Raw genomic sequence first — 15,817 nt, forward strand, 5'->3', positions numbered from 1 at the left:
GTTGCCAAGGTCAGGGCCCCCAAGGTCGTCGGCCTTGTTGCGTCTCGTCAGACTCGTCGCTAGGCTCATCGCCCGGCCCTTCTCCTCGCTGGCCGGCCTGGCGCCTTTGACCCACCGGCCGGCTCTCCGAACTGCACGGGGCTAATTGGGGTTTTAAGCTGCAGAGAGAGAGAGAGAGAGTGAGTTACACCTCTCGATGGGCTCATGATCGCGCGTTCGCGCTGATCTCCGAAATGCGAGGGGTCATTCATGGCTTCATTAAGCCCCCCACCCCCGCCCAGGGCTCGGCCCGGGGCGGCTCTCAATGAATCCCGATTTCACTGTCAACCCTCGCCGATGCCGCCGATGTCCCCCTCCATTCATTTTTCCCCGCGCTCCCACCCTTTTGCCGCCTCAACTATTCATCCGATCGTTAATTGCTCGCGATAATATCCAAGTGACCCTGCCGCGGCCCGCTGCCGCTGACAGGTGCGAGCACTCCAGTCTCGCTCGCGTGCCCCGGCGGGCAGCCGTCGAACGTCGCTCTGTCTCTGTCACACCCGCGGGGACGCGCCGTGTGTGCGAGGGAGACGGGGCGAATGCAGCACGACGACGACTCGTTATAACGGCGTAGGGGTGACTAAACACGCGAGTAACTTGCGTGGAAGTTGAAGCGGCGGAGCGGTGGAGCGCTGCCGGTCAAAGGGAATAAATTGGACTGCCTGCAATATGCATGCTGTCCTGAGTTTAAACAAGGCCTCTGTGGTGGAGGCCGTGCAAGGCGCCCGGCAGACTGATTCCGATAGTCATTTTCGCCGCTCTGTCTCTCTCGCACTCACGGGCGTCCTTTATGGGAGCGAGAGAGACAGGAAACGACTCTGGGAATCAGCCTGCGGCTCGGTCTCGGCCAGCAGGCAGGGTCCGCCCGACCGTGGACACGCATAAACTACGGGCCGCCGAAATAGCCCTACAGTGGCCCGGCCCGCCTCGGCCCGCCTCGGCACGCCTCAGTCTTGGCCTCCCTCGAATGCAGCGAGCCGTGTTTCCTCAAAACAGTTAATTACCGAAAGTAATTTCATTTGCCAAAATAAGGTGACGTCTTGTTGGTTTCATTTCCCTCCCTTCCTCTCCTTCTTTCTTCCTCCCTCTCTTTCTCTCCCCTCTATCCGCTCTCGGACCTTTCATGATACCGCCGGGCTACTTTTCATCAAGCCTTCAATCAGGAAGGGCTTAGCCGGGCCGCGGAGTCCTTTATTTTTCTCCCTGGACGCGCGCTCAGACGGAACGGGCGTTCAAAGTAGCGGCGCCGGGCGAGGCGGAGGGGAAGCGGCGAAGCTCTCGACTCAAATCTTCCGCTTTTGGCTCCCTCCAGTCAGAGGGCTCTGGAACGGCTGTTGCAGAGCGGCTGCTGGAGCGGCTGCTAGAGTGGCTGCTAGAGCGGCTGCTAGAGCGGCTGCATGCATGCACGCACGACTGATGGAGCTGGACCGGTTTCTAAACCGGTTGCGAGAGCGATTGCTAGGTCGATTGCTGGAGCGATTGCTGGAGCGATTGCTGGAGCGATTGCTGGAGCGATTGCTGGAGCGATTGCTGGAGCGATTGCTGGAGCGATTGCTGGAGTGAATGCTAGAGGCTTTGCTAGAGGCATTGCTGGTGCCATTGCTAGACCAAGTCATAACTAAGCAGTTTCACTAATACTCCCCGACGGCCCATTGCGGTCCTGCGCGTTCGCCGCACCCGTGAGGGCCCCCCGGGGCCCAGGGCAGTGCGGGGCAAGGTGTGCCGGTGCGCCTCGGCGCCGCGCGAAAAGGAGGGCAGGCACAAAGGAGGTGGTGAAGTGTGTGAGGCTGTACACGGGCCGCCCGCCGCCCCGGGCGCCGGGCCGCGCCGTCGTGCCGTGCAGCAGAACGGGGCGTCGTTTTGATCGGGAAAAGAGGAAGTAAAACGGGCGGGCGGATCGTGACCGCCCGGGGCGGCCCGGCGCAGTGTAGGTCGGCGGCGCGCGTGCCCGCCCCACCCACCTCTTTCTTTCCCCCAGAGCGCGACGCAAACACGGTCGGAAGACAAACAGGCGGGTCGAGGCGACTGCAAGGTGTAGGCGTCCTCCATGGCGTCCGAGGCCGCCGCCTGCACGTCCGCGACAATCACTGTCCGCGCCGCGCGCAGAGCCTCGATAAAAGGGGCCAACGGTTCGCGCGTGCGGAGGGGCCGTTAAATTTACGGTTATCCGCTTCGCTGATGGCAGTGTGCCTCGCCGATGGCCCATGGCCTGCCAGCGCGGCGTCGCGCAGCGTCCCCAAGTGGGCCGGAAGACGGGCGGAGGCGGCCTCAACTCGAGACGCGTTTTGAGCTCCAGGATCGCTACACGGGACTCGAACCGACCGTGTGACCCCACCAACGGATTCCTCGTTCGGAGGGCAATCCATTGGTGGGGTCACAGGGTCGGTTCGAGTCCCGCTTAGCGACTCTGGAGCTCGAAACGCGTCCGGGATTTGGACCGCCTCCGCCGGTCTCCTGGCCTACTGTGCAACGTCGCCGAACGTCGCCGAGCGCGTCCTCGCAGAGAAGGGCCTTGTTGATGAGGCCAGATGCAACGCCGCCGCCATCTTGTTTAATAAGATTTGCGGCACCCTAAAGCGCTTTCTCACCCCCTCCAACCACCACAAGCATCACAAACCCCTCCCCCTCATTCTCTCTCCCTCTCTATCTCTCCCGCTCGCTCTTACACACACACGCACGAGCGCGCGCGCGTTTCTGAGAGATCTCCGGCTACCGAAACGCGCTTACGGTCTACTCAGCACCCTGCGCCCAGCCCTACAACAGCGATCACGATAGTGCACACCGTACACACACACACACACACACACACACACACACAGAGAGAGAGAGAGAGAGAGTCAAATTCACTTCCCACGCGGCGGCGCAGAGCGAGAGGCCCGAGAGGGGGTGGGGAGGGGACACTCCCATAGGTAGCCCTCTCAGCGAATTTTGGCGCGTCGACGCATAACCCCCGCATCCGGGGCAGGCGGCCTTCCCATCCCGAGACGAGATCATTCTCCCGGCGCCCCGCCCCACCCCGCCCCGCCGCACCCCACCCCGCCACGCTTTGTTCTGCGATCACAAGGCAGAGATGCATGTTCCGACGAAATGAGTAGATTTCCTAGGTAATCCCTTTCGCCGGCTCAAGCAACACTGGCGAGGCGTAGCGCCCCCCCCCCTCCCCCTCCCCTTCCCTCCGCGACGCCTGCTCCGCCTTTTCCCGCCCCACCGTTTGCTCCCCCCCCCCCCTCTCGCTGTGTGAACTCCACTGTTTCGGGGAGGGGCTTCTATTTACCTTGGCCACGGGGCGCGGCGCTGAGCGGGCTGAGCGGGCTGAGTCAGCAGCGCGGGCTGAGCGGCCGGAGGGCCGCAGGCAGCAGCAAGAGGTGTTGTCTTCTGGCGGCGGGTAAATAACGCACTCATTCGCTCTGTCTCTCTCGCACCCGCACGGGACGCGCCGTGGGTGCGAGCGAGACAGAGCGACGAAAAAGACTCTCGGAATCAGTCTGCTGTTCCGAGGAAGTTGGGAAAATAGCGAGCGTTGGTGGCACGACGTGGCCGGGTGGGGTGGGGTGGGGCGGGGCGGGGCGCGGCGGGGTGGGGCGGGGCGGGGCGGGATGGGGCGCGTCGGCACCCCCGAAATAACCGCCGCCGTCTTGGGGCGCTCTCGACCACGTCTCCGCGTCTCCGCCCACGCAGCCATCGGTCGGTTAATATTAGCCAGGCGGCTCCACGACGCGAACTGCCGCCGAACAAAAGCGCGGGAAAACTGCGGGGCGTGCGAGTGAGAGGGAGAAAGAGAGAGGCGCCTCTTCCCGCGGACCCAAACACTCCAAGTCAAGGGCGCGGACAGCCAAAAGGGACCGGTTTTCAATGATGAAACTGCTTGCTAGCTGCTCGCGGGCCGCGATAACACCGAGAACGCCGCCAAACCCGAAGCCCGTCGACGGAAGCCGCCTGCCGTTCGACGGATAGGCAGCACGCAGGGCAGCTCGGTGCAGCGGGTTGCCTATGCCGCGGTTTGCGGGCGCTCGGCGGGAGGCGGTCAAAATCCCGGACGCGTTTTGAGCTCCAGGGTCCCTACATGGCACTCGAACCGAACGTGTGGCCCCACCAATGGATTGCTCTTCGCATGAGGAATCCATAGGTGGGGTCACACGTTCGCCTTCCTCATGAAAACGAGTAAAAAATTTATCTATTAAAGAACGTCAATCAAAGCAGATGATACTTTCTTAGTTCCCGACGAATAAATTTAAGAGCAGAAATTACAATTTGCCATGGTAATTGTTTCAGCTTGAAAAGGTCTTATGAATTTTTCCAGCCTATTAAAAATTCAAAATAAAATAAATTAGATCAGAGGAGGTTTTTCAAGGACCCAGAGCACCGCGCCGGTCACCGTTATCCCTGCACAGTAAATGTCTTACGGTGAAAGGCTGCACCAACATAGTACGGTGGAGATTTTCTCCATAATGCCAACGAAATTCGTCAAAATTTCTATAAGGTACAGTGAATTCTCAATGGTATGTTACGAAGTCAGCTGCACCACCATGGAACATTTTCACCATAATATGGAGAATCTTCACTGAACAACATTTAGAGTGTGGCAGGACCTCTGACCATCCGAGGTGTCCTATTCCACCGCTAGGTTTCGACCGCTGCGTCCGAGGCGAGCCGCCGCCCCTTTAGGTCACGCTCAGTCACCGCCGACAGAAACTTTCTAATTGCTAATGGCAAGAAACATTACAGGAGAATTCTTCTGTCTTTCGTCATTCGTCTCTATTTTCCAGTAATGTTCCACCGAGCGCATAGAAGGGTCGCTGCCGGCGGCGCTGGCCCCACCGTATAGTTATAGCTTCTTTCCCCGGACGAGGTTTCGGCCCTAGCGATGGAGGTTCAGCCCGGCAGGTAGCGGCCCTACCCCAACCCTTCAAATTTCAAGTTTCGCTCCCAAATCACCCGGGCCTGTTCTTGTCTTATTTTTTGGAAACTTCAAATGTATCATCTGCTTACAAATAACGTAAAAGAAACAAGTTGCGCGGAAAATTACAACCAGAAACACTTGGGTTTCTGGACTCTCGAGTAAAAGCTAGCTGACACCTTTATGTGTCTTGTGCTGTTCTAGGTATGTTTTGAGGTAGTAAAGGTATCATCTGCTAAAAAGGGCGTTTCCGTCCCGCTTACGACACCAGAAGCTGCCACACCGTTCGGCCGCGGCGCGGTTCCGGCAGGAAATTGGGCGGGGGCGGTGGGGGGCGGCACCTGTGTGGCCGCGAGGCTGGCGAGCTTGGCGAGGTTCGCGAGGGCCGCGACCTACATCGCGGTCTCGCGGGACGGAAGGGCGAAGGGGAACTTTGCTGATGCCCGTCCATCCATCAGGCCGCATCCACATTCCCTGACGGAAGGGGTTTCTTCGGTTCTCATCTCCGACAGAACAGCGAGACGGGGATGCACGCCGAAAAGGCTCCCAGTGACACGGGGACGACGGCGGGGCGGGGCGGGGCGGGGCGGGGCCGCGGCAGTCGAGCCGCAGCTCAAGCGCGCTTGGACGCACACAGCTTTTATCGCGAAGGCAGCCCCAGAGTGGCGCGCGCTAAAAGTGTCCATTTTTTTACTCTTTTACCTCGACAGGAAATGGGACGGAAGTCACCGAAAATCGAGTCCGCAGTGTTGCGACACATTATCAGCAAGCCAGCCCGGACCGGCGCGCAGATAGGACGCGGCAACGTGAGGACACACTCGCCCACAGAGACGACACACTCTCTCTCTCACTCTCTCTCTCTCTCCCCCTCTCTCTCTCTCTCTCTCTCTCTCTCTCTCTCTCTCTCTCTCTCTCTCTCTCTCTCTCTCACTCACTCACTCACTCACTCACTCACTCACTCACTCACTCACTCACTCACTCTCTCTCTCTCTCTCTCTCTCTCTCTCTCTCTCTCTCTCCAGCCCGCCTCGTCTCACTGCACGCGCCCCGTCTAATCAGAAAGCACTAACACAAGGGATGAGCCCTTCCTGCAGGCCGCGCCCCTACACTGCTCCGTCTCTCTCGCACTCACTTCGCGTCCAGCCGCGGTGCGAGGGAGACGGGCAGCGACCGCTGGGCGCGTTTACACAGCTCTCTCGGCCTTTACGAGCGAGATACGGCCTTGTTGCTGCGGCCTGCGGCCTTAACAGTGCCATCGTCGCTCTGTCTCCCTCGCGCTCCATGGAGCGTTCCCTGCGAGTGCGAGAGAGACGGGGCGACAGAACAATGCGGAATCACTCGGCCGGCCGAGCCGCCTCGAGTGGCCACTAAAGGCACCACACTGCAAGGCAGCGGCGCTGGCGGCCGCCAATGGAGCCAGGAAATTGTTTCAACAGCCTTTTCAAAAATGAAAGAACGCGCCGCGGAAGCGGATGGAATTATATCTCTTGCGAGGCGCGGTTTCCTTCTTTTGTCGGCGTTCCTTCTTTTGTTTTTCGGCGGAGCCGCGCGGAGCGCTCGTGCGTGCGGCCGCGGCGGCTGGCGGCAGCGAAGGCTTTCCGGGATTGCCGCGTCGTCAGCGCGTGCCGCGTCTCGGGCCCCGCCTGCCAGCTCGCCTGCCCGCCAGCCAGCCAGCCAGCCAGCCAGCCAGCCAGCCAGCCCGCCAAGCCGACATGACGAATGGCACAGCCACCCTGGATCACAGTGGGCACACGCCTAATTGAGGCGTCGAGTGTGCGAGCGAGGACCCGCTAGCACGCTGAACAGCCTCGGTCTCTCTCGCACTCATAGGGGGAGGGAGAGGGAGAGAGAGGGAGAGAGAGGGGGGGTGGAGGGAGGGACAGGGAGGGGTGGAGAGCGCGACGAAATCGCTACGGAATCGCTGTGGGGCCTGGCTGGCAGTCTTACGTGCGGCGGGCTGCTTCGGCTCGCCGCCGCTAGCCCTCGAGCCGCCGCGGGCCGCCACCTGAAAGACTTTATCTAAATAGAAAATCCGGCGGCCAGTCCCGTTTCCGCCGTTAATCGTCACAGGGCGGCGGTGACCTTGCCGCTGCACCGTTACTGCAGACTGAGAGTCGTTTTCGTCGCTCTTTCTCTCTCGCGCTCACGGGGCGCCCCGTGTCGATGTGAGAGAGACAGAGCGACGAAAACGGCTCTCGGGCAGGCCAGCCGGCTGGCCATGCAGCCAGCGAGCCAGGCCACTCGCTCCCAATAAACTGGCCCATAATTTACATTTCCAATTCAGCCTTGGATGGCAGCGTGGCAGAGCCATGTCGACCGCACTCTGTTAGCTGTAGTGTGTCTCTGTCTCTCGTTCGGCTTGATTCGGCCTCGCCGGCCTCGCGCCATTACTCCGCCACCACGCCAGACCGCGAGACCGCGCGCGGAGCGTGGACGCGGGGAAGGTTTGACGGCCGCGCGACCATGGCGCGGCGCAGGACAGCCCAAACGCGGGCAAAACGTCAGCGTTGTCTCCAAAAAGGGCGAAAGGTATCGCGATGCATCTTTCCCAGCGCAGTGGACACCGTAAGGTGTCTTACACTCGAATGCAGGTGTTATTTACGTTGTTGTTGCGAAAACTGTTTAAAATTGTTTGAGGCGCGAATAAACTTTTAGGAGTGAGCCTGTCACGGAGCCAACGAATTAATTTTTCCCGTGTACCAGTGTGGCGACACTGTCGAGCCCCCGAACGAGCTTCCCGTTCTTTTGCTCGCCTTGCACACCGCAAGTCGCCGTGAACGGCCGCCAAAGAGGCCCTGATGGGGTAAGGGCAAACCGCGTGCTGACGTCACGCGTCGCGCCACTTGGTCGCGGGGCTATCTTCCGCCAATTTCGTCAAGAAGCTGCTCACCCTTGGCCCTTCCCTTCCCTCGCGGTGCCCTGACGGTGGCCTGGCGGTGCCCTGACGGCCTCGTAAAGTGGGGAGTGGGTGGGCGCAGCGCGCAGCGTCGCTCCAGGTGCGGGGCTGGAGGGACCGCCTCCCCCCCCCCCAACCCCCGCCCCCGCCCCACCCCACCCCACCCCGGTGCAGCTGACACCGGCACACCAGCACAGCATGTCGCAGAGAAAATAATAGACCGCGACCGCAACTTGCCAGCATCCCCGACGGCGGGCCGAGGCCGCCGAGGCTCCAGGTTCACGACGACGCCGTCGACCAAACGCGCGTCGGGCAGCCGAAGAAGCGCCATCCAGACCCTAGAGATGCTCCCGTCGAGAGGGTTTCACAGACACTGCGAAATCGCGCCAAGAGCGTTGTCACGGAGACCCAAAAACCATCTCCTCCTGCGAGATGACGTACATTCCCGAGAACTCCAGAAGATTTTCCAGGGAATTGGCGGATATTCCTGGGGACCCCAGGAGGAGTTGCTTTTGCCGTGTGGGCGGAGGGTGGCGGAGGGCTTACGGCGCGAGCCACCGCACTGCTACCCCTGCGGCCAATCAGAGGGCCGCGTCGTCATTTTGGCGCGCGAGGAATTCGAAACAGAGCGCTCTGATTGGTTGCGGTGGCCGCCTCGACCGCAACAGTGTGACCCGGCCTCGAGGCCTTCGGCTGTCCGGCCACTGATTAGATGGATGGAAGGCAGGCGGACGGACGGACGGACGGGCAGACAGACAGACAGACAGTGTATGAATTCCATTCCGAGCGACACGGACACTGCGCCAGCGCACTCCCAGCTAGTGCCCCGCCTCGGCCGTCTCCCTGCAGGCCGAACAGTCGCTCTGTCTCTCTCGCTCTCGAGAGGCGCCTCTCGGGAGAGCGGGACAGACGGAGAGGAATGGGCCTGCAGTGCGTGTGCCAGTGTGCCAGACACACATGGCGGCGCCGAGGCCGAGGCGGGAGAACCGCAGACTTGTTGCCGCAGAGTCTTCCGCCTTTTGTGGAGGAAAAAGAAGGATGCACATTCAGTTTCGATCACGCAGCGCCATCACGCAGCGCCATCAAACCAAAACAGGCGAGCAGAGCAAAACTTTACCTCTTTTTCCATTTTCATTCGCTTGGGACAGTTTGTTATTGCTGTCGCGTTTCCTGGGACGAGAGTCCGACATACATGGGCGGTCCGGACGAGCCGGACGAGCCGGACAAACCGGACAAACCGGACGATACGGGCGGGCAGAACGAAACCAGACGAGCCGGGCCTCTCAAATCGCGGCACGAGAATTAAATAAACGAAAACAGTGAAAACGGCCCCGGGGGCCACTCACCCGCTTTTTTGCCCTCCCCTTCCCGCGCCGCGCCGCGCCACGCCGCGCCACGCGGTCCATCCCTTTTATTAAAACGATTTGCTTTTCAAACGCTGTCCGCGGCGTCCGTCCCCGCCGTCCGTCCGCGGCGTCAAGGGCCGAGGCGGCCGAGGCGGCCCGTCAGCCAATTAGCGCTCACGGCGCGCCACGGTGCAGACAGAGAGGGAAGATGGAGAAAAAAGGCAAGGTCGCGAGAAAAAAAGGCTCTCATGCTTTTTCGAGCGTCAAGCCCGCAGAGGTAGCCGGCAGACTGGTTCCGAGGGCCATTTTCGTCGCTCTGTCTCTCTCGCGCCAGTGCGGGGTGCCCCGGGGTGCGAGAGAGACAGGGCGACAAAATCGCTTCTCGGAATCAGTCAGCAGGCTGCGCCTGAAAAGATCGTTCAACCCTTCCCGTTGGCGTGCAAGATTAGAAGGCAGGCGGTCCGGTTCGGCCCGGCGGCGCTTATCTCGCATTCCGGGGGACCCACTTCGCTCGCACTGCGGCAGCGCGGCAGCGCAGTGCGTTCCGTTTCCGCCCCGAGCGAGGCGCACAGTGGGCCAGAAGACCGGTGGAGGCGGTCAAAATCCCAGACGCGTTTTGAGCTCCAGAGTCGCTAAATGGGACTCGAACCGAACGTGTGACCCCACCAACGCATAGCTCTCCGAACGAGGAATCCATTGGTGGGGTCACACGCTCGGTTCGAGTCCCATTTAGCGACTCTGGAGCACAAAACGCGTCCAGAGTTTTGACCGCCTCCGCCGGTCTTCTGGCCCACTGTGAGCCGTCGGCCCGGCGGCATGCACTGGCCACGTCGTTTAGTGCCTCCTTCGCCACGAAGGGCGCGCGGTCTCCGCGGCAGGAGTGCTAAAAACGGGAACGGCGGAATGGATCGCAGCCATCAGTCGGTATCGCATGGGCCGGCCGCTTCATGGCGGTGCCTGGCGGTGCGTGGCGGTGGGCACGGAGGATTGAATGATCCGTCAGAGGCTGAGCCCTCGGCCAAGGCCCTCGGCCACCGCAGCCGACGCGGCCACCCGAGCGGCCACCGCGTGTCCTGCCGGCCCGCCCGCCTGGCCAGGGTCGCCGGGTCGGACGGAGCTAGGGCCGGATCGAAACGACACACACGCCTCTCGGAGTTGGACCGATTTGGTCGGCCGTAGCTCGGCCACGTTGGGAGTGTACGGGGTGCCAATGGCAGCACTCGAACAGAAGAAACCAAGACAGCAAGCGTTTTCCGAACAGTATTTTCGCCACTCTGTCGCTCTCGCCGTCATGGAGCGTCCCGGACACCTTTTCTGTCAGGAGCATTTTTCTGCCAAGCAGAGAGCATTTCTTCCATCCGAGAGCATTTTTCTACCGGCACCGCTTCTTGTGCTGCCCCTGGCGGGCAGCAATGGCAGTGTAGGCACGGCCGGCACACACGGCGCCGCAGCACGTCGCTACCCTGGCGGGCTGGACCTGCCCGTCGGCCCTTGCTGGGCCTCCTCCGCGGGGCAGGTCGATCGCGTGACGGCGACGCACTGCAAGGAGGTCAAGAGGGCCCCCGTGGCGTCAACCGTCCACTGTCCAGGACGCCGACCTACCCTGCCCCGTCGCTCGGCCACCTGCCGGCCGGTTTCCAACTTTGGTCGCTCTGCGGCGCGGGAGCGAGAGAGACAGGCGGCAGGCTAGGCCCGCCGGCCGTCAGCGTGTAAATGGCGCGGGGAGTGGCGGCGCCATTACTATTAACCAGCAGCGCAGCGGCGCAGCGCGACACACAAACGACTCCCAAAAAGGAAAAAGCGGCGCCGAAGCAGCGGGGCGGGGCGGGGCGGGGCGGGGCGGGGCGGGGCGGACTCCCGACGGGGACGTTAGATAAAACCGAACTAAAAATAGAGCCGCAATCTGCAGCCTTAATTGAAACGCGCTTTGGGGGTCATTCATTGGGCGGCACTAGAGCCCCGCGACGCCGACGAATATTCACCGCGAGTCGAGATATACAGTGGCGTGTTCGCGGTGGCGCACAGTGGGCCACACGTCCGGAGGCGGCCCAAATTCTAGACGCGTTCTGAGCTCCAGAGTCGCTAAATGGGACTCGGACCGAACGTGTGGCCCCACCAATGGATTGCTCTCCGAACGAGGAATCCATTGGTGGGGTCACTCGTTCGGTTCGAGACCTGTTTGGCGACTCTGGAGCTCAAAACGCGTCTGGAATTTGGGCCGCCTCCACCGGTCTTCCGGCCCACAGTGTGGCGGCGCGACGGCCGGAAAACGGGGCAAGGCAACGCGATGGCGCGGTATAATTGCACCCGCGGCGAGTCTGTCAGTGGGCGAGACTATTATTGGCCCGGCAGAGCGGCAAAGCCAGGCAAAGCGAGCGCGCTATTGCACTTGTTTTGGGCCGCCGCCAAAACCGATGGCCGATGGCCGACGCTGAGGCCGTTTCAACGTTGCCCGTCGTGCATCACGATCTCGAGGGGCACCGAGGGGGCCAGGAGCGCTCCAAAGTTCCTCCGCCCCTATCTCTCTCTCCCTCTCACGCGGTGGTCGGAAGGCGGCGGCGTAACAAGTGGACCCCGCGGTGGAGCATCGCCGCGCGCCAGCTCCCCGCCGTCGACGAGAAGTGCGAGGTCCTGGTCCCCAGTACGTCGACGACGTGCTGTCGGCGAGCGACAAGGCGCCGACAGCAAGGGAACACACGGCAGCCTTGGGTAACAACCGCCACCACGGCGTCGACCGCCACCACCACGGCGTCGACCGCCACCGCCACGGCGTCGACCGCCACCACCACGGCGTCGACCGCCACGCGCAGCGCCCGGCGAGAGTGGCGGTGATTAATCATTGCACCAACTTGCGGCAACTTGACGCGGCACGCGGCTAAGCAGTACTTTCACGCCCATCCATTAGGGCGTCGCGTCGCGGCAGGGAGAGCTCCCCGAGGGTTCCCACAGGTTCCCCAGCAGGGCTCCCTGTTCGGCCTTCCCTAATTCGTCGCAGGCAGCGACGAGCAGCGCCGGCAGCCTGATTGCGAGGTCTCGTCGGTCTGTCTCCCTCGCACCTACACGGGCCGCCCGATGAGAGCGACAGAGAAAACACCTGCAGCCTGCAGCGCGAATAGCGAGAGTGCTCCCTCCCTCCGCTCGCAACGCCTCCACATTTTTCCGCCGCCAAACTTCGCCGCCGCGCGGTGCCGGGGGCGGTGCCGGGGGCGGGGGCTCCATCACTCCATCGGCAGCTGGCCGATTCCGACTACCTCTCTCTCTCTCCCTCCGGGACGCCGGCCGTGAGTGCGAGAGAGACAGAGCTCTGTTCGGGATCAACCCGCAGGGCGCGCTGGCGGCCCTGGACCGCGACAAGCACCGCGTCGCGTGGCGTCGCCCGCCCGGTTTACATTCAATCAGCGCCGCCTGAAACTGTGGCCGATATTGATTCGCAGGGCGGCCGGACTCGGCCCGAGGCTCTTTATCATAGCAAACGGTGGCGTTTAGCTGGCTAGCGCATTCGGGCGCCACCTAGGGCGGATTCGGACACGGATTCACCCCCCCCCCCCTGGATCCAGGCACGCGGCACGGCACGCGGCACGAGGCACAGCACGCGCAAACAGCGAGCCTTAAGAAATCCGCGCCGACGCCCCACGCACACGTCACGCCCACCCCACCCTTGTCTCGCCAAACTTTCCTTCTCTCTCCTTTTTTATCTTCTTTTCATCCCTCTTTGTTTTCCCGCCGCCCACGCTTTTTCTCATAGTCCGCTCTCATATTTCTCGGATGAGATGTGCTCGGTACAAAAGAAACACTCGTCCGAGAGATATATCTGCACCGCTCCCCCTCTTTCCCCTCACCTAGGCGTCGTCGCCGCGTCCCCCCCCCCCTTTTTTCCCAGTGCCGGTCCCTTCATTTTCGGCAGCCTGTTTGCTCGCTCGCGTCCGATCCGGATGAGAAATCAACCCCCCGCCTCGCGCCGCCTCGCGCGGTCCCTTTCACTCTGCAGCGCGATCGTCGCGCCCATCGGCGAGCGAGAGACAGAGAGAGCAGAGAAAAGAAAGGCCGTAAAAAGATAAGACAGAAAAAAAAAGACAGATGAAAACAAAAACAAAGAATCGGACTGTCCTGAGCCGACGTCGTGCTCGTTGCAACGGCTTTCGCCCCTCGTCTTTGATGGACTGGAAAACGCGCGGACGTCCTGAGCGCCAGCGAGCGCCAGCCGACGGGGTGCCCCCCCTTTTTCAACCCCCTTCCACCCCCACCCCTCCCCCACGTCTGCTCCAGCGGACCGCGAACATTATTCAAAAGTGTTGGCATGTGTACTTGCACCATGCCTCGCCATGCTTGCGCGGCATGACGGCCAGACGGCCTCACGGAGGGCGAAGCGCCAGGCGAACGTGCTCTAGGGTGTCACACGTCCAGTGCCACCTCCCACCCCCACCCCCACCCACTTAGTAGTCGCCCTCGCAAAGGAAACAGGATCCGGAAGTAGGGTCGTCATGGAGGCGGCCGGGACGGACCGGGACGGACGGGGCCAGGACGCCGTGGATGGACGGCGGGACACGGCGGCAGCCCCAGCGCCGCCAGCGAGCGAAGGTCCCAGCCCTCGGTCGAGTCGAGTGCTATTCAGAGGCAGGCGGACAGCACCCGAAATTCCCCGAGCCCTATTTCAACGTGTTTCGAGCGAGAGGCTGCAGTGAGGAACGCGTTATCGGGCTCCCCGGGGCCGTCAGGCCGTCACCTCATCCAACTTGGGGGACACTGTCTTTGCTTTGCTACTTTCCGCGCGCGTGTGTCTGAGCGCGCGCTCGCGGCCGATGTGTGAGTTAGCCTGCCTTCATCGCCCCCCTATTCCCCTTCACAGAGCACAGCCCTCTCTCTCTCTCCCCCTCTCTCTCTCTCTCTCTCTCTCTCTCTCTCTCTCTCTCTCTCCTCGTCGGCGGCTCAACTTTTTCCTTATCGCATTTCCGCGCAGCTTCTTCGCAGATCAGCGCGGTATCTCGCGGCACGCTGCCACCGCACGCACGCCGACACCTCGGCCCCGCCCCGCCCCGCCCCGCCCCGCCCCGCCCCGCCCCGCCCCGCCGAGGAGGCGAGGCCAGGCCGCCAGGCGAGGCCGGCCAAGGGACCCGCAGCCTCAGTTGGCACTAAGCTCATTAGGCACTAAGGCCGGCCCCCGGCCCCGGGCCCCAGATTTACCCGTCAGGCCCCGGCTCGGCTCCTCGCAGCCGCCGACGAAAACCGCCTGTCAACCGTGAGGCGGCGTGGCACGGCGTGGCACGGCGTGGCACGGCGTCACACGCGTGTGCGCACCACGCCGTCCCACGCCGTGACGTAGACACACTGGGGGCGGGGCGTGCAGCGTGCTCGCGTAGGGGTAATCGTCTCTGTGTCAACGCGTTGCCGCGCACCCTGACGCACTTACACTGTGTGCCGTCGGCCGTCTTACGTTAGGGGCCGCGCACCGCGCCGCACCGCGCAGCGGCTGTCTCGCGTGGGGCGTTCAATTTCCGAGTTGGCGCGCGTCCCCCTGTCCGAACGGCCACCAGCGGACACCATAAGACCACCTCGGTCAATCCTGCGTCCGGCAAAGGAGGGTGCGATTCAATTACCGACCGGTACACCGCGCCGCTGCGGGGCGGGGCGGGGCGGGGCGGGGCGGGGCGCGGTGACCGGGCCGCGCGATGCACAATGGCCGTTCGTCCCCCCGGCGCGCCTCGCTGCGCCCTCCTTACCCGCCGCCCCTCCGAGAATAGTGATAGAAGACGCGTGACAAGAATACGCCCTCCAGGTGGTGCTGGCGGGGCGGGCGGGGCCCAGGCCGGCCCAGGCCGGCCCAAGCTTTCCAGCTGCAGAGGGGCGTGATTCTCCCGTGTCACGACAAGGAGTACGCCTTCCTCCTGCAGCGGCCGTGGCCGTGGAGGTCGCCGGGGCGGTAGAGGGGGCGCCTCGACCTCGACCCACTCGCTTCACCTCGCCTCGCCTCGAGTCCGCGTGAGGGATACGCGGCGTTTTAGGGAGGGGAAGGGGCTGCTGGGGCCTGGGCCTGGGCCCGGGCCTCGGCCTGGGCCGGGACGCCCTACAGGGCCCGGGCCGCCCGGGCCGCCGCCATCCCCGGGGACGCCAAGTAGTAGCGCCGACACTATACACCTGGCCGCCCCACTCCGCCAGGGCCAGCCGGGCCAGCCCTGTGCTGCCCGCTTCAGGTCGAGACAGAAATTGTTACGAACGACCTGTCCATACGGGGGGGTGCAGGGGCGGCTCCAGCACCAACGTCGCCCGGGCGATGTCCAAGGCGTGACGGGGCGACCTCGCCAGCACCGCCCCCGACACTAACGAAACCCCGTCCTTGTGGTTGCAGGAGCAAGGTGGCGGCGGCGCTGCTCAACAAGCACCTGCAGATCAACGGCATCACGGCGGGGCTCACGTCGCTGCCGGGCACGCTGGGCGACGTGGGCTGCGGCGTGGCCGTCAGCGACCCCGAGATCCAGCCGCTCGCGTCCAGCAAGATGAAGCGCGAGCGGAAGGCCGCCAGGACGCTGGGGATCATCATGTCCGCCTTCCTCGCCTGCTGGCTGCCCTTCTTCCTGTGGTGAGTGCCTGTCTCTCTCGCACTCATGGCACTCATGGCGCGCCGCCCGCGGGTGCGAGAGAGAC

At 63.0% G+C, this 15,817-nt stretch overlaps 1 protein-coding gene across 1 annotated transcript in view; it reads left to right on the plus strand.

Annotated features, from left to right (window-relative positions):
• The window catches only part of LOC117643797 (octopamine receptor beta-2R-like), a 70,964-nt gene that overhangs the window by 48,766 nt on the left and 6,381 nt on the right, over window positions 1-15,817 (plus strand). Inside the window, exon 2 of the mRNA XM_034382897.1 lies at window positions 15,522-15,752. Coding sequence (XP_034238788.1) covers window positions 15,522-15,752 — 231 coding nt within the window. The remainder of the gene's footprint in view (window positions 1-15,521; window positions 15,753-15,817) is intronic.

The sequence above is a fragment of the Thrips palmi genome, unplaced genomic scaffold, assembly GCF_012932325.1.
Source record: "Thrips palmi isolate BJ-2018 unplaced genomic scaffold, TpBJ-2018v1 HiC_scaffold_1, whole genome shotgun sequence".
NCBI classification, from domain to species: Eukaryota; Metazoa; Arthropoda; class Insecta; order Thysanoptera; family Thripidae; genus Thrips; species Thrips palmi.